The sequence below is a fragment of the Folsomia candida genome, unplaced genomic scaffold, assembly GCF_002217175.1.
Source record: "Folsomia candida strain VU population unplaced genomic scaffold, ASM221717v1 Fcan01_Sc010, whole genome shotgun sequence".
Classification (NCBI taxonomy): domain Eukaryota; kingdom Metazoa; phylum Arthropoda; class Collembola; order Entomobryomorpha; family Isotomidae; genus Folsomia; species Folsomia candida.
Window position 1 is genome coordinate 4,223,908 of NW_019091202.1, and position 17,917 is coordinate 4,241,824.

At 37.7% G+C, this 17,917-nt stretch overlaps 2 protein-coding genes, 2 long non-coding RNA genes and 1 pseudogene across 4 annotated transcripts; 1 reads left to right on the plus strand and 4 right to left on the minus strand.

Moving 5' to 3' along the window:
- Nucleotides 1-1,511: 1,511 nt before the first annotated feature.
- On the minus strand, nt 1,512-2,792 carry LOC118436759. Its single transcript, XR_004835689.1, has 4 exons — nt 2,667-2,792; nt 2,246-2,364; nt 2,021-2,170; nt 1,512-1,963 (listed from the first exon to the last, which is right to left on the minus strand). It is a non-coding gene; the product is annotated as an uncharacterized LOC118436759 (long non-coding RNA).
- Nucleotides 2,793-3,023: 231 nt separating this feature from the next.
- LOC110854467 lies at nt 3,024-3,874 on the plus strand (annotated as a pseudogene).
- A 312-nt stretch (nt 3,875-4,186) lies between these two features.
- LOC110854468 (2-hydroxyisoflavanone synthase) lies at nt 4,187-8,959 on the minus strand. The gene is made up of 9 exons (XM_022102903.2): nt 8,406-8,959; nt 7,808-7,899; nt 7,508-7,540; nt 7,309-7,429; nt 6,591-6,801; nt 5,204-5,506; nt 5,095-5,140; nt 4,554-4,642; nt 4,187-4,472 (listed from the first exon to the last, which is right to left on the minus strand). The coding sequence occupies exons 1-9, from the start codon at nt 8,650-8,652 to the stop codon at nt 4,244-4,246; spliced, it is 1,371 nt and encodes a 456-aa protein (XP_021958595.1). The 5' UTR covers nt 8,653-8,959; the 3' UTR covers nt 4,187-4,243.
- Nucleotides 8,960-9,115: 156 nt separating this feature from the next.
- Nucleotides 9,116-10,947, minus strand: LOC118436827. Its single transcript, XM_035855461.1, has 4 exons — nt 10,539-10,947; nt 9,847-10,227; nt 9,249-9,474; nt 9,116-9,176 (listed from the first exon to the last, which is right to left on the minus strand). The coding sequence occupies exons 1-4, from the start codon at nt 10,945-10,947 to the stop codon at nt 9,116-9,118; spliced, it is 1,077 nt and encodes a 358-aa protein (XP_035711354.1).
- Nucleotides 10,948-12,813: 1,866 nt separating this feature from the next.
- On the minus strand, nt 12,814-15,163 carry LOC118436786. The gene is made up of 3 exons (XR_004835704.1): nt 14,368-15,163; nt 13,780-13,889; nt 12,814-13,418 (listed from the first exon to the last, which is right to left on the minus strand). It is a non-coding gene; the product is annotated as an uncharacterized LOC118436786 (long non-coding RNA).
- Nucleotides 15,164-17,917: the final 2,754 nt, after the last annotated feature.

A 17,917-nucleotide genomic window follows, 5' to 3' on the forward strand; every position in this document is an offset into this window, starting at 1 on the left:
TACGATAAATACATAAACGATCCAAAACAAAGATCCAAACTTTTCAATTTCGGAAAACACGGGAGATTAAGGACGAAACGGGTCTGTTCTTCGTCTTCCTCGGAGGCGACACGAAAGCTCAGAAATTCCAGGGATGGGGCGAATTTCTTCAGAATATCCTCAAAATCGGGGACATATCGTTTCCCCAGGGGCAACGTTACCGTCAACTTCTTCAATGGCTGGTTCAACTCTGTAAGAAAATTGATGCCCTCCTCAGACTTGCAAGTTAGCCGGATTTCTCTCAAATTTTGATACTTCAAAGTTCCCGTTGTTCCCATCTCCTGGAGAAATCTGGACCCCATGAAACCATAGCCGATCGTGGAGATGGATTTCACCCGGGTAATCGCGTCGGTCCAGGTTTTCATCCAGGGCGCCGCCAAAGTCGTTGGATTTGGGTAGATACGATTATCCATTCGTACAGAGAACTTTTTCAGTACGGGAAAAAATAGGTCTTCCCGCTGCGAATATTCTTTCTCGGTGCCACCAAGGTGGCAAATTTCCATGTCGAAGTGGATCCATAATTCTTCCAAAGTGTCCTTAAGATGGGATACGGTGTCCAGATATAAACGGTACGTCTGGTCAGAGCAGATTCTCCCATTCAAGGACAAAGTCTTCACGTCATGTCCGATTTTCGGGGTCAGAAACCAGTTGAGATCGGTGACATATTTCTCGCTCTCTTTGGGCGGTAAGGTCGGCAAGGTTATCTTCCAGTTTGGCCAAGCTGTCAGGTTTTTCATGGCATGAACGTATCGGAAAAATTTCAAAGAAGCGTTGCAAGCGCTTGGATCATCTTCAAAATTTATGGCGCATTTTCTTGCCAGAATGGGAGACGCTTCTTGGTCCCATTGGCGACAAACTAGCCGAGCATTCTTCAAGCCTCCGAGGCAGAGATGGGACAGAATTTTGGAGAAAATCTGGAAATAAAGGAGAAATTAAAGGTGGAACTAGTGGAAAATATGCATTAAATAATTTCGTATTTAGTTTAAATTAAATACCAATGGATTCTGATCCAGCGTGAAATCCAATCCATTGTCCGGGACTAAAATTTTCTCACATTTGTCCCAATTTTCGGGATAGTCTCGTCTCTAAAAGTACCACGAAAATTAATTAATCATTATTTAAACATGATGATTTTAAAAATTTAATTTTACTTCAAACGAAAAGATGGCAAGTCCACCAGAAATGTTGTTGCGGAGCTTCATGACCAGAGGGCGGATTTGTATGTATTTCTAACTTTTTCATATCAAATCAGATCGTACTAAAACTTTGTGTACTATCATCCCATCGAAGCGTGATCTCAAAAATTCAAACATTGTTTTCCATATTTCACATATTTTAGGGTTTTCGTACATATACATATTTTCATACATATTTTGAGTTTTTTTCGTACATGCACATATTTTCCTACATATTCGAGCCTTTTTCTAAAAATAAATATTTGAATACATATTTCGAGGTTTTTTATGTGAAAATATTTTTCTTTATTCAGAAATTAAAGTTTTGTCAAAATTAGATTTTCATGATAATCATGATGTTAAATTAATATGAACTACTAGCAAATCCAGTTTGCCCATTTTGCAAGTCAAAAAATTACCCCTGAAAATCTTCGAATGTAACTAATGTCGCATTATGGGTCATTAGATGAAGATTAAAATGATATATTTAATAATTCGTTGATAAGAGTGTTAAAAAGTTTAAAGGTTTGGACACTTAAATTTAAATACAGTAGAAAATTGCAATAGAAAAATATGTTTTATGTGCATATTTTCGTGTTTTTTAAGCACATATTACATACATATTTTGAGGAATTTAAGTACATACATATCCGCCCTATGTTCATGACGGTGAAAATGTCGCCAAAATTTAGCATAGTTTTCACGTTGGCATCCAGGTTTACGCTGTTTTTATAAATTCCGTCCCCCTCCTAAATTATAGCATGATTAGCATCGTAGTTAATTACTAATTAAAAAAATTCATTAACCTCTAAAGGTTTGATCCAGTAATAGTTATCTTCGCAGAAGATTTCCAAACCGAAACTCCAATTCCACTCCTCCTTGTTCCACACGATTATCCTGAAAAAGACGAATTCGCCCTGCGTCTCGGACGAGGTGAACGTATCGCCAATGGTGTACTGCAATTATTTAAATTAGCAATTAGTTAATGACACCGGCAAAAGTTTTCAGTTAATTAGAAACAAATAAATAACCATCTTTTGACGATCAACATAAGGCAAAACCGCCGACCAATTACCCGATCCCGTGTTAAATTTAGCTTGAAGAACACCATCTCAAGGTTTGATTATGTTGGTGGCCATTCTTTCGATAACTGGAAATACAAAATAATAATTAGTTGTTAGTTAGTCTTTAATATTTTAAATATTATTTATAAATTCTCTGAATTTTGCATCGTCAACAATTAATGGATTAGGAACATGCATTAGTTATCCTGAATGATGCTGTCGTAGTGAAATTCCTAATTATTTTAACAATGGAGTACAAAATTTTACAAAATTTATGAACCCTTAAAATTCCTCCGTTTAATTTCCGGGTTTTTGGACCCACACGTGATCAAAAATAAGTCAAACCCAATCGGAAAGAAGTAATGCAACTAAATTTGTAAAAACTTACCAGTTTTTCCTCAGGGCGAATTAAATTTTGAAATGTATTTAGCTCGTCACCTGTTCAATTTTGAATTTGTATCTTCATTTGAAACAATAACAAAAAAGGTGCCGTTAAAAAAACCGCTGGGTCGCAAGGTTCCCCGGCCGGTTTGCCCCGAATTTATTTTTATGAAAATAATGCATGCAATTTAATTACATTATTGATAAGAGTAAATTTGTATTTACAGAAATTTGTAAATTCCAGAAATCCATGTAAATAATACCAAAATAGGCCGGCAGTGTACAGCTGATGACGAGGTTTCTACAACTAGTAAAAAACAGTAATAAATATTGCTCCTCAAACTTGAATCGCTTATCAACCTCCAAGATAAAAATGTCTCCTAATTGTCGGGTCGGACCGTCCATCCTGAACGCGGACTTGTCCCAAATTCAGGCCGAATGTCACCGTTTGCTCGACGCTGGAGCGGACTTTCTCCACCTCGACGTAATGGATGGACATTTCGTCCCTAATCTGACCTTTGGTCACCCACTCGTCAAGTGCCTGAGGTCAAAGGTTTCGGACACATTTTTCGATATGCACATGATGGTGGCGCATCCGGAACAGTGGGTGGAGTGGAACCCATGGCTGATGCTAGTACACTTTCCACTTGGAGGCTACAAGAGATGTACTATCCTCGCATTTAGGCGTGTCACCTCATTTGCATAAATCTCAATCACCCATTTTCGGCCATACGGGCTTTCCATGTTGAGTAAACTCTATGACTCACGAATGCGTTAAAATATGTAAATGAGGTGACAGAACAGAGTACGAGGACAGTACCTGGACTTACGAGGAAAATAAGAGAAGCTGGAATGAAGGTTGGAATCGGAATCAAACCAGGCACTGATGTTGAAGAGCCCATGTCGAACTAGCCGACGTGATTCTCATCATGACTGTCGAACCAGGATTTGGGGGCATTCAATGCAATGAATGCCCAATCATTCATGGCCGGCATGCTTCCGAAAGTCGAGGCTCTTCGGCGTCAGTACCCTGAGCTGACTATTGAAGTAGATGGCGGCATTTCGTTGGCAAATATTGAGGCAGTGGCAGAGCCAGGAGCGAATATGATCGTCGCTGGGACTGCAATTGTTGCCGCCGCGGATCCGCGATCGGTTATTTCCTCGATCAAGTCGAGCGTCGGGCATGTGTTCACCAAGGTGCAGGTCGAGCGGTGATGATGACGATCAGTAATTTTTAAAAACGCTAGCTAAAAGCAATCTCCATTCCATACACTCATATGACAATATATGCATTACGTACTCCACATAAATAATGTGACACTACAAAAGCAATATGATAATTAATATGAAAAGACTTGTACCTTGAGAACAAAAAATACATAATTTTGTGTTTTGACTAAAAAACAAAATAGGTGTTTTTAGCAGAAATAACTCTGCTCTGTGTGCATGTATATGTTTTGTAGTAAAATATTTGTATTACAAGTTTTGTAATTACAGTTTTTGCTCAAGCAAGTCTCATTAACTAAATTAATCGCACTTTACATACATGTGTTCGGCTGCTAAATATTTATTACGACTTTACTTTTACCATTTAATGTTTAACTTATGGTCGCGCTGATATAGCGCTGCATTTGAGAAGAGTGTGGGTCCCATGATTTCTATATTTGGCAAGTCAATGTCCACGTGTTCTAGGAGAACAGCGACGCCGATTTTGATCTCCATTTGGGCCAAGTTTCTACCCGGGCAGATGTGAAGGCCAGCCCCCCACGACATTAGGACCATTGGGTTCATCATTTTTGTCCCATTTTCACTGCTGTCATTACGAATTAAGACTAATGCATTGCTGATAAATATGTGTTGTCCATGGTAAATTATGCATTTACTAATATTTTACCTTAAAAACCTTTCTGGCCGAAAGTCTGTCGGATTATCGAAAAATCTGTCTCCTGCTCGTTTCTTGTTGTGTAGAACTTCGGCACATACCTGTTCAAAAAGTTTTTCTTCATTCAAAAATCAGAAAAATTATTCATTTTATCGTTAATAATATGAAGGAACTTTTTCTTTTCCCTTCCCGCGCGGTATCCTTCCCATGCTATTAGTATGGTAGGGATACGAGCGCGGGAGGGTAAAGAAAAAGTTCCTGGATATTATATCGAGAATTTGAGAATAAATATTTTTCATTATTCATTTTTTACTCATTTTATCTCAAGCTCCCCTATTAAATAATATATATGATTACTCTATCTATGAAATATAGCGTTAAAAATTAATAATAACTACAATTATTCATTCAATCTTAATGAATATGAAATGAATAAATATTTACTTGATATTTATTCATTCGAAAATTTAAAAAAGATACTAACCCATTTTTCATGAATTTAGCGAATAATGAATAAATGAATGTGAACAGGTTTACACACTTCGGAACTCACCGCGATTACGTCTGCGTCTCCAATGTAGTAATCTCCGATATGTTTCCTGGAAACGAATATTTTATCAAAATATTCATCAAATTTTTTACAACTTTCATTAGGCACTCACTTATTCTTAATTTCCCTGTTGACCGGAAGAGCGGTAACGTTCATTCGTGCCGATTCCAACACGCATGCGTGGACGTAGGCATCCTTGACCAGCGCGTCCAGCCGACCCGCTCTTAAAATTGGGCCAGTTTCTTCTCGAAATTTATGGTAGGCTTCAGGATTTGAGGCCAGGTCCAAAATTGTGTTCGAAACTCCCGCCGTGGAGCTTTCCGAACTGACGTAGAGCAGGCAGACGATAGCTCTGCAAATATCCTCCGTGCTGAAGGGTTCCCCGCTTTCGGGATGTCTCCAATCTGCCGCTCGTCTAAGGAGGGGAGCTTGCGAGGTTGATAATGACAGATCCTGATGCCCTTTGGATATGTGGTAGGGTCCTATGAGTGTACTAAAACCCTGAAGTGGTTTGACTCCATGGCCACATTTGCGCCCGCCACACCCACTCAAAAATGCCCAAAAAACGCTTTCACTCCAGGTTTCACTCATTCAAATCCACGCCAAAAATCCAATTTTACTCGGATTTTGAAATTTCTTTCACCATTACACTCCCAGATAGTTGCTTTCTTCAATCCAATGTCAAACTCAATTTTGATGATGATTATTTCGCAGGCATAATTTGCGTTGTGGATTACTACAACAATGCTCATTCAGAATTTTAAATTTTAAAAATACTAATAATTTCGAAAATATTGAGTTTGATATCGAATTGAAGAAAGCAACTATCTGGGAGTGTAATGGTGAAAGAAATTTCAAAATCCGAGCAAAATTGGATTTTTGGCGTGGATTTGAGTGAGTGAAAACCGGAGTGAAAGCGGTTTTTGAGCATTTTTGAGTGGGTGTGGCGGGCGCAAATGTGGCCATGGAGTCAAACCACTTCAGGGTTTTAGTACACTCATAGGACCCTACCACATATCCAAAGGGCATCAGGATCTGTTATTATCAACCTCGCAAGCTCCCCTCCTAAGGAGAGGAACCATACAAATTTGTACACTCTTAGAAATCCGGTATTAAAATAATATCAAGAAGTACATACGCTGTTTAAAATCTGGTAGATCTTACTACTCTGTACTCATATTAATTTGGCAATAGGCACTTTTTCATTATCATAATATTACTGAAAGGTAATGCTCTCATACCTATATGCACTCCGGCCAGTAATAACTTAATACCAGTTTTCTAAGAGTGTATTAATAAGTAATACGTGGTAGGAATCGCTCCGTATTAAAGTTTTAGAACCATATTTATAGCAAATTTTTACGGATCAGGATAATTTTAGTACCAAGCGGTGGCAACTTTAAGAACGAGGAATAAATACCTGTGTGACCATGCCAGATTTCTAAGAGTGTATGCATATGTATGCATTATGGAAAAATCATGTAAATCAGACGGTCAACCTGAGCAGGATACTGGAATCCAGGTCCAGATTTGTTTGGAACTCTTCCACGATGGGACTAATCCGCGTAACGATTCTGTTCGTAATCATGTTGAGCCGAGATTGGAAGAAGAATCGGATCAGACAGTGGGGGAGGAGGTAACAGAAGGACAGGATGCGGTTCACAAGGGCGGTGAGTTGTCGGAGGTCATCCAGCGTGCCGGGTGGGGGCCCTGGGTATGGTTACATGTATTTATCAGTGTGTGAATATGACTTTAGCCAGTACTCTTAAAAATAATGAGGGTATTTATTACGAGTTCTCATCGTATCGCAACATAACTTTTTCGAAATTGCGAATTTTACGAAGCAACGATGTGAAAACACGTCGCAAGTGATAAAGTTTGGAAAATTTGGTTCAAAAGTCTCGAATTTTGCAATGGGAAAAATTCGTAAATTTCCATGAGTTATCGAAGTTTTGAGTCTAAAATTTATCAAATATGTATGAAGTTTTTTAAAATCGGAAGGCCAAACTTGCGAACTTTATTTTTTTGCGAACGTTGTTAATTATGCCAACTCGAAATGAATACCCTCAATGTCACTTATTTGAGGAGGAAATGCAATATAAATTCAATATTGAGTATTGGTAAATTCTGCTTAACATATATAATAGAATTGAGAATGCATTAACTTTTCAAAAAAGGTACATTATTTTTCTAAAAGTGTAATAAAGCTTAGCTTACGGACTCCCAGAAGAACACGGGCAGACGAGTTTGTGACATATTCGAATGAGTCATTTGACAGGTCAACCTTACCCCCGTTTTTCTTGGCAGCCTCCTTCACCCGGGTCACCATTTGTAATGCCTGTCAAGATTAGAAAGGTTTAGAATATATGCAAATTTCAAAAATATTTGAGCATTTGTCCTGAGTTGACCTATGTACCTCTTCATGCAGGATTTTGTGGACCCTATTTGGCTGAAAATTTAATATTTGTTTATAAATTACGCTTTGAAAATCTCATAATTCGAAAAGAAATAGATATGTACTCTCCTTCCACGAGGATTGAGCTTTTACAGAAATTGAGAATTCTGAGAAACTATGCCACTCTCAGTCTCAAATTCCCTCAAACTATGGTGACGGGTAACTTTGAGACTGTCAGTAGCATAGTTTCTCAGAATTCTCAATTTCTGTAAACGCTCAATCCTGCGTAGGAGGAGAGTATAATATATGTAAATACTTTACATCTTTAAAGAGAACAGAAGTTCTGAGTATCCCAACAATATTCTTTAGTGGCCATTGGCTATCGAACCCAAATGCTTGCAGGATGTAGGCACCTATCGAATAAGATAAAATCTTAAAAATCACTCTTAAAAATAATGTCACGATTTTGAAAATATTTAAATGCACTCCCAATTTTACACTAAATAAACTGTATCAAATCCGGTGTAGGCTTTACTCCCGTCAAGTTATCTTTACTCCAGATTTCTTAATATACATAAAATTGAGGGTGCATGTATCCGGGTTACATTATTTTTTAAAGTGTACTATACAGGGTGGTTTAAATGTCAGGTCACAATGGAAAATTTTTCAATGGAAAAAATGCGTAAATTTCCATTAGTTACGGATTTGGGATTGAGATTTTTATTAATTTTTATCAAAAATTATTGAACACTGATGACAAAATTCTTAAAATATTGAATTTCAGGTGCAAAATTTCAGTAACTAACGGAGATTTGCGAATTTTTCCCATTGAAAAATTTCTAATTGTAACTTGACATTTAAACCACCCTGTATGCATATTTATTATCAAAAAATGGAGTATTTTCAGTTTTTCTCTTACCATTTGTTCCCGGCATTAGACCAAAAATATGGTGGAGTTCGAGAATCCTGCTCCCACAAAAGGTTAGCTCGGTCAAGGGTCCGGGGAAATCTGAGACGTCGATGGAAACCGTGGAGTAATCGAAGATCGGTTGGAGAACCCGGTTCGGAAATGCGGACAGGATTTTCTGCGTGCGGAAGTAAACTAGGGGCAAAATGGAACGTTTTAGCTTTCGGAGATCCCCTTCTAGCGCGTGGAGTCGACCCATCTCGCTCTTAATGGAGAGCGGCAGGCGAACTATGGCTTCCGTCCTTGGAAACAAGTTACGAAATTAGTTTGGATGAAACAATAAATGGTTTTTAGGAAATCCAGATTTTACTTTACGAAGTTGTGCTGGTTTAACCATGTCTTTTGTAGGTGTGTTTTTTTGTGTTTTTGTAGTAGTGGGTTTGGATGTTTCCGGGGTGGTGGGTTTTGGTATGGTTTCAGTATTTTTGTGTTGGTGGTTTTCATTGTTTTTGTACTCGGGAATTAGTGTCACTGCGCTTTATCTACAGTATGTAACTTATTTATATTATTGAAGTGGTTTTGATGTTTTTGTGCCCTTACATATTTTTAAGGGTAGGGTAGCCGTGTTTTTAGATAAGTCCAGGTATACAGTCGTTCCACGTAAGATTGAACTTGTACCGAAATTGAAAAACTATGGCACTGATAGGCTCAAAGTTCCCTGTCTAAGGAAATTTTACCCTGACAGCACCATAGTTTCTGATCAATTTCGGTAAAAGTTCAAACCTGCATGGAATAAGGGTATACATTCGATTTACATAGTTTACCTTATTTGCATAAAGAAAACAAAACCCTTACCAATGATTACAAAGTGTATCCGGATGTCCCGGCACTGGCAAGATTATCGAGGACGAAATCCCTTCCAGCGGAGTTTGCGATCTCAACCCCCAGAACTTGCCCACCGCCGTGGTCACTGCTTGCAAGAAGACCGCCAAGTGACTCACGCCAAGCCGTCGGCTCACCTTTTTAAACGCAGAGATCGGCAAAGACTGGGCGGACACAACGTGAGACAAGGTTTCCCCACCTGTTCAAAAAATATTTCTTTGCACAAAGTTATATATTAATTATTCATGATTTATTCATTTAATCTCATACCCGCCTTATTAGAGGAACGTTTCAATTTACCACATTAAGCATGGAGTGAAAAAATTTTAACAAGAAAATAATTCATTTAGATATTCATTATGAATATGAAATGAATATTTATTCAATATTCATTATTTAATGAATATTTAATGAATGATGAATAATGAATATTTACTGGATATACATATATAAAAATTTTGATTTAAATCAAAAAAATTTAAAACATTATTCACCCATTATTTATGAATTTTTTAAATAATAAATTATTACTGTATTCATTCTTTATATAATGAATGAGTGTGAACACTACCTTTTTCCTCTTCCCCCGTGTCCCACAGGAGGGGGAGCGACTTGCCCTCAACTTCCGTAAAAGTTAGCCAATCCGCCATACTAATTAAGGCAAGAATTGTGATGAGTGGGCTAAGTAGCGCGGGAAGGCGCGAGGGCGCGGCTGGATCGCGGAGAAATATTGGTTCCCGGATCGGTGGATCACAAATGTCGGCGAGAAGTTTCATCATGCTGAATCCGTCGGCCAAGACGTGATGGAATTTTAGGAAGTAGACGTCCTTATTGGCGACACCGCGAAGGATGAACACTTTCCAGGGGCTCTGCCCCCTTGGGAATTCTGCCGCGAGAATTAGCTCCTCTACTTTATCGAGATCTGGGTCATCCAATGTTACCACTATGGGTGCTAAGGATAGAAAATGAGACATTTTAAAACTCCCGCGACTTAAAGATATATGTAAGAAGTCTCCCATTACGCGCGGCCGCCGCCGATAAAATTGTTCAACCTAGCAAAACCGCCGAAAGAATCACGCTAATTAGCGCTGCGGCCGCCGAAAATTGAACGACATGTACAATCCTCGTATTTAGGAGTGTCACCTTATTTGCATAAATCTCACAATGCCCATATTCAGCGATGGGGCATGTTGAATAAACTATCGCGAATGCATCAAAACATGCAAATGAGGTGACCGGCTATAAAAATTCGGTAGTACATACCTTGCCAAACAATGTTTTTCCCCTCGTCCACCCCGATTTCTGAGATGTGCCGGGTAACATCGAAGTCTTCCTCGTCCGCCCAGAAACTATACCCCATCCAGGTTTTCGGAAAGTAGCGAAGTCTCTCATTTTCCCGTTCTTCCACCACCTTTTCAAACTTGCCGCACACCTTGTCCAGCGGCACGTGCTTATCCAGCACGCACGTGACCACCACTGAGCAGTTGATGCTTGGTAGGAGGGATAGAAGGGTGCACGGGGCAGGAATTAGCTTCTTTACCTTAACCCGTGTCACTCTGGCTGAAAAAGAGACGATAAGCCGAACTAGAGAAAATACCAGGTAACAAATGAATATGAGCGGGACTCCCGCGCAGGCGCAAGCCGCCCGCCTGGCACTGAGCATTGGATTCATGGCTAAAACAAACACTGGTTGACAACGAAGGGCAAGTTGGACCTACTTATTGTATATATGCAGCTATGAAATATGTAAATATTTACCTCGGTACGTTAAAATGAGATCAAAACATGTCCATCAGTGCTAACGGCTGGTTGATAAGGAAAATTGCCATGTGCTATGTAAAGTTAGAAACCATTGACACGGGTTACTTTTGAGCTTGATTAATGAAATTCTTCTGCGCAGTTGTGTACTATGATTATATAAATTGAATAAAAACGTTTAGTTAGTTATGTATGATTAAGTAGTTAGGACGGACTTTTCACTCGAAAGGGCAGGTTATTTGGTCTGAATGAAATAACTCTTTCCTTGGAATTACTCGAATTTCACTTTAAAGTGTACCAAAATGGATGTGTCTTTCTTCAAATTAATTGTAAAATCTTGAAAAAGTTTTGCTCTCGTCTTTTTTTAAATTTTTAGCTTGAAAATATGTACATACGTCCTGAATACTAGGCTTAAGCTTAAGAAAGTTTTTTTTAAGAACAATGATTGGTTTTTTCTCCTTCTCGCCGACTTTTCTGTGGTCAGCTCTTCTGACTGGTTTCTTGCACTGTTAGAAATTCGGTATCGTCACGCAGGCATTGATTTCTCAGTATTAAAGTTGCTACTGTAAGGTGTTATACCGGTCCGTAAAAATTTGCTACCAACATTGTAAAACTTTAATGCCGGGTTATTACTATACGGTATTATTTATCAATTCCACGCTGATATAGTCATACATATATGAATACCTCCTGGTATTATTTTAACACTAGATTTCTAAGAGTGTGCAATTGATAACAGTTGAAACGTTCATGGACAAAAGAATCGATTCCTTTGAGTTGATACGTATTTATGTATATGCATTCCTACCTAAACAATGCATTGCAATGGAATTTATTATGCAGATTGTATTTTAGCACGTGTTTTTTTTTCTTAATTTGGTAGCAATTTACAGTCATACATGTTTATTTATGTACCTGTTATGAATGAGGAACGAAAGCATTAACACGTGTATATCTCATTTACATATTAACTACTTGAATTTCTTTGTTGAAACGAAACCTGTATTTGAGAGTTCAGTCCTTTTTTATGTTATTCGTATGAAGATTTTTTTCATGTTGATGTTATTCACAGAGTAGGATTTGACCATCCGGGAGCATTGTCACATTGCAGGAATTCTGAGGAAAGTTACAGAATTGCAGGAAAATTACAATTTTCAGGGTTGGCGGAGATAAATATATATTTGCATAAATTTTCTGCGCGTTTTCTGCTCTTCGCATGCAAATATCTCTACCAAACGTGTCCATTGGGAGACAGTGCTATTTGAAAATTTCATACTAATTTAGTTGGTTATCGATTGACATAAAAATGGATATCGAATGTTCTTGAATTCTTTTTTAACTTTCTGCTAACAAAATCGTCTGATGTTTGTATTATATACGGAAAGGAGGCATGCTGAAAGGTGTATTTACATATTTAGATGTACATCTCCGCATGGGCTGTTTTTTTCACAAGGATGGAATATTCTATAGATGTGACTAGACTTCTTTATTTCCGTAAATATGTATGTATGTACACTGTTAGAAATCTGGTTATCTTACACAGATAAGGTTATCTCAATATTATGCAAATATGTATGTATGCTATTAAATATGTATCGCTGTGAATTAAAATCTTAAAAATCGGTCCGTAAAAATTCGACTGGGAACACAATGTACTTATTTATGTATTTATTAATTTTGAAGTATGTAAATATGTATCTATTTATGTACGACACGCTGGAAAAACCTCATTCTTAAAATTGTTAGGGCCATCCATATATTGGGTCATCAAAAATTCCCGATTTTAACCCCCACCCAACGTATACATTAAGGGATTTATAACATGAGAAAGACCTAATCCACTTACCCACTAAAATGATGACATAATATATGCATATTCCCATGTAACGATTTATTCCACAATCAATTGTATACATACATACACGGCTAATTAGAAAATATGAAATTGAGAAAAGTAAACTTGTGGTACACTCTTGTCTACCAAAATGGTATGTATTTATTACACCGGTACTGGTAATAACCGCCATTACTTTATTGTAATGCGGTGGTAATAAAAACTTACCACTCAGAAACAAACCATTACCAATCCAGGGGGAGGTTATTACCAAATATCAATATAAGGACTGGGTGTAACTCTACTAAATTTTTTACAATGTACATAATAAAATTTCTATAAAAAAGTCATTTTCCATAAATTGTCTACACTTTCGCCCTGGAAAATGACAGCTCCGTCAGACCTTGGTACATTTCTTCGCGGGCCACAATTCGTGCCTCGACGGTGTCATCGATGGCTTCGTTATCTTCCAAAATGCCGCCCAAACTGGTTGGGAGGATGGACTTGGAAACTTCAGCGTGCAATGATTCGTATGACGAGTGGACGAAAACCTGAGCAAAAAAATGATTAATCCTTTAACGAATAAGATTAATTATGTACACGATAATGCACTGATTCGGGGATATTATTTATAACATACTTATAAATATGTTTTGGTTATAGCGCGGGGGGAGTAATTCAGGAATAAATTAATAAAACCCAAAAAACTGAATGATCCAAAAGTTAACATTGCGTTATATTGGGAAATATCCAAACTTTCGGCAAGAAAATGTTCAAATTTAACGTTTGGTTGGCATAAGAGAAATCCCTTAAAATTGGAACAACTCTAAAATGACGATTCTCTTCATCACGAATTAAAGAGTAATTTAATTTGAAAGGAATTCAGATAATCTGGGACAAATTTTGACTCACCCGTTTTCGAATTTTCGCCGGAAGTAGAATCTTCAGCAGAGAGAAAATTTGATTGCACACTGATCCCATGTTCACATAATGCAACTCTTTAACCCGAATGGGAGCGTTAACTAAATAAGAAAAAACATATATTTATTTATATTCACCTACCATTCATCGCTCTGGGTTTTAGATAGATATGTCTTTCTTCATAAAAATAATAAATTCGTCGTAGTTCATAAAATTCGACAGATTTTATTGCATTTTTCTAATTTTTTTTTTCTGTGTACAATTGAAAAACAATTCAATCGATCAATTTTCATGTGCTGTCGAATTATTTTTCTTAAAAGGGGCCATTTAATAAAATTATCAGCGTGATGTGATTCCTAATTTGTGGCTTGATTGTTTGATATAACTCGTTATATAATCCCGGTGCAGCTTGAAGAAAGATTCTGTTGTAAGTATTTATTGAAGCCACGCCCCGGATCGGACAGATAAATTACGAAAATATTTTATTTTTTCCAAGAAACCGTCCCACTTCCCCCCTTGAATCCCATCTCGTTCAAACTTTGCAAAATATACATATTTATGTACATAGTTGGCCCTCACCTTATAAAAGTCTACAATCATGCGGATCCTGGCTGGAGTAAAGATCCTAAGATTGGAGATTTTAACCCCGCCAAGATCATGGAGCAGGACAACGCCCTCGTCCGCAGAGGACGGCACGCTTCGGATGGCGTCCTCCAGTTGAAGGAACGCAAGGGATAACAAGTCATCAAAGTCACCACGGGCGTAATCCCATCTCCCTGAAATATGTACACTCTAAACAAAGTTATGCAAAATTTACGCACATTTGAGTAAATACGTACAGTAATTTGCAATCTAAATAAAAATGAGTAAAATTTAATCAAGGTAAAATTTGTCCAACATCGAGTAAATTTTACTCATTTTTATTTTGAGTGTGGTAAAATTTGTCCAACTGCTTCCAGAATTTTACACAATCCTTGTGTCACCCTCTGTATTTTACTCAACCTTGAGCAAATTTTACACCACTTTATTTAGAGTGTGTCATTTTTTACTGTTAAAACTTGAGCCTATGTAACTTACCAATTGAGTCGAGAAACACGACACGGTTATTTTTATCTCTGTTTCTCAGTTTGTTCGTAATACCCGCCCCGAGAAGTTTGCATTTCGAGGGAATAGACCGCTCTGTCCTGGCGGGATATTTGAAACAATGGATGGCACAGTAATTCTGGATCTGCATAGCAGCGCCGTAGCGACGGTGGAGAGAGGTGGAGAGACACTCTCCAGGCCGTACGGCCCGAGGGGCCGTACCACCAGGGTCAACAATATAGTACACTAGGCAAATCAGGGTCAGAAATGAAGTACACTAGGTAAAATCAGGGTCAGAAATGAAGTACACTAGGTAAAATCAGGGTCAGCAATAATGTACACTAGGTAAAATCAGGGTCAGCAATAATGTACGCTAGGTAAAATCAGGGTCAGCAATAATGTACGCTAGGTAAAATCAGGGTCAGCAATAATGTACGCTAGGTAAAATCAGGGTCAGCAATAATGTACACTAGGTAAAATCAGGGTCAGCAATAATGTACACTAGGTAAAATTAGGGTCAGCAATAATGTACACTAGCTAAAATCAGGGTCAGCAATAATGTACACTAGCTAAAATCAGGGTCAGCAATAATGTACGCTAGGTAAAATCAGGGTCAGCAATAATGTACGCTAGGTAAAATCAGGGTCAGCAATAATGTACACTAGGTAAAATCAGGGTCAGCAATAATGTACACTAGGTAAAATTAGGGTCAGCAATAATGTACACTAGGTAAAATCAGGGTCAGCAATAATGTACACTAGGTAAAATTAGGGTCAGCAATAATGTACACTAGCTAAAATCAGGGATTCAATAATTTTCGGGTGCATATGAGGCCGTACCACGGCAAAACTCTCCAGGCCGGACAAAACGTCGCTACGGGCCTGCTGCATAGGTATGAATTTATGCGGTTTTAGAATTTGATATTTATGAAAATTCTTAGAAATCTAAGGTCAAATGACAAAACCGACATGACAAAACTTTAATACCATTACTTATTGTTGATAGAGTCATAAGTACGTGAAAAACGCTTTGCATACATGGATTTCTAAGAGTGCATGAAACCTTTGCGGAAGAGTAATCCACCTAACCTGTTTAAACGTTTCTGGTACGTCGTATTTCTTAAATGTGCAGAAATGCAGGAGGAAAGCATCCTCTAGAAAAAAGTTGATGGGTCTGAGCTCCTCGTCTTCTGTAAATAAGTTAATAGAAATTTAGATACATATACATACATACATATTTATATTACACAATTTTGTGTTTTACACTTTTATTAAAAGTAATGTCACCCTTGTGCAAAGTAAAGACAGTCTGAATTCGAGACTAAATAAACTATCCAACATCAACCTTATAAACAGTCAAGTGTACTTTACTTAATTTACAAGTCAAACTGCACTTATGTACTTTTCAAAAAGGTAACATTATTTTTAAGAGTGTAAGTAAAACGCACGCAAAACGAGTCGCCTTAATTCAGCCACGCAGAAGCTTTCCTGGCCGGATTTGGTTTCTTTGGAAGGAGGAAATTCTGAGACACAACTTCCAGCCATGCTGTCCAAATATTTCAAAGCAGTACTAAATACTTATCAGATAAAAACTGATCCGTTTTTCACAATAAATTGAATGGATATGCTATCAAAGTGTATTGACAGGCAGCACAAACTACTTATTGGCAACTGAACTGAAAGCTGCCAATCAAGTTCGGACACATGCTGCATAAATACAAATGTATATATTTGTGTAATGAGAAGCTGAACGCTAAAAATTTAATTGTGTAGATAAATATTGTGTAAATATGTATGTATGCATGTGTGCCAGTGTGGACAAGGTCTTACTATGCGTTTTCGTTGCGTAATGCTGACTTTTCTTACACTCAAACTAAGGTAGTAATGAATCATTACCATGCGGAATGACTATGTGTCTCTACCACGTCGGTTACGATTTGTCGTAGAGATGGTAATAATAAGTTCAGGGAAATTCAAATTTAATACATAATGGTATTCACTTCCTTAATATTTGGTAATGAATTTGAATTTCCTTGAACTTATTATTACCATTTCTACGACAAATTGTAACCGACGTGGTAGAGACACATAGTCATTCCGCATGGTAATGATTCTTATCTACCTTATTTTGAGTGTGTGCAAATGTCGCGCTTCGCGTGCAAAACAGGTTTCGCATGAAAAAATACAAAATTTGCGTCATAGATGTGAGATTTCTTATGTATCAATTTGATGCCACACCTGAGATCTGGCATTCGTATAATTAATAAATTAATTAATTTGGATTTTTCTCATGTTAAAATTCCCTACTCCTTCTATTTACGTTGCGTGGGCGGATGCTAAAATTGAGAATTTTTCACGACGTAATATAAATATGGATGGTCCCAGCCCTTTTAGACCAATTAATTCTATTTGGATCATAAATAGATAATCGGTAGGAATTACATATGTATGCATCGTCCATACACTCAAAACAAAAATTTGTCAAATCAACACCGCCGGTGTCAACATATGGCTTAACCGCCTTGGTTAAAATGTTGGTTCCGCGTAGTGTTGCCGGTGAGGTGAGCTAAACTCACCTCAACTCACGTGAGCTGAGTTATGAGCTGAGCTGAGCTTGCCTTAAATGAGTTGAGATGAGTTGAGCTCATGAGCTAAACAAGCTGAGGTGAGTTGAGGATGAGGTGAGCTGAACTCACAACCCAGCTCATTTAGCCAAGAAGCAGGTTTCCCATACATGGGGACGAGAATAAATGCGCGATTCTCTTCCACTCGTACATATGTACATAAGTACACAACCTGATGCCTGATTTAGCACGTCGCATCTTTGCTCCTGTCTAATTAATTACCAATTTTTTTTACACAATCAAGACCTTAACCCCGATAAGAATTTCTTATTGCCGAAATTTTTATAAAAGTCAACTTTAGTATAAATGTGATTGCTAACTAGGCAAATAAAGGTCGTGAATATTTTTGTAATCCATGGTCAGAGTGTCAATAATTGTGCATGTCGCAAATTTCTACTTCTTTTTGGTAGTAAATTAATAGTA

Coding starts and splice junctions, on each gene's coding strand:
- LOC110854468 (XM_022102903.2), bottom strand. CDS start 8,652: ATGGGTCGACTCCACGCGCTAGAAGGGGATCTCCGAAAGCTAAAACGT. Junction 7,900..8,405: donor TCTAATGCCGGGAACAAATG/GTAAGAGAAAAA, acceptor CTTATTCGATAG/GTGCCTACATCCTGCAAGCA. Junction 5,507..6,590: donor GATTCCAGTATCCTGCTCAG/GTTGACCGTCTG, acceptor TCCCCTCCTTAG/ACGAGCGGCAGATTGGAGAC.
- LOC118436827 (XM_035855461.1), bottom strand. CDS start 10,947: ATGAATCCAATGCTCAGTGCCAGGCGGGCGGCTTGCGCCTGCGCGGGA. Junction 10,228..10,538: donor GAAAAACATTGTTTGGCAAG/GTATGTACTACC, acceptor TTCTATCCTTAG/CACCCATAGTGGTAACATTG. Junction 9,475..9,846: donor CACGGGGGAAGAGGAAAAAG/GTAGTGTTCACA, acceptor TTTTTTGAACAG/GTGGGGAAACCTTGTCTCAC.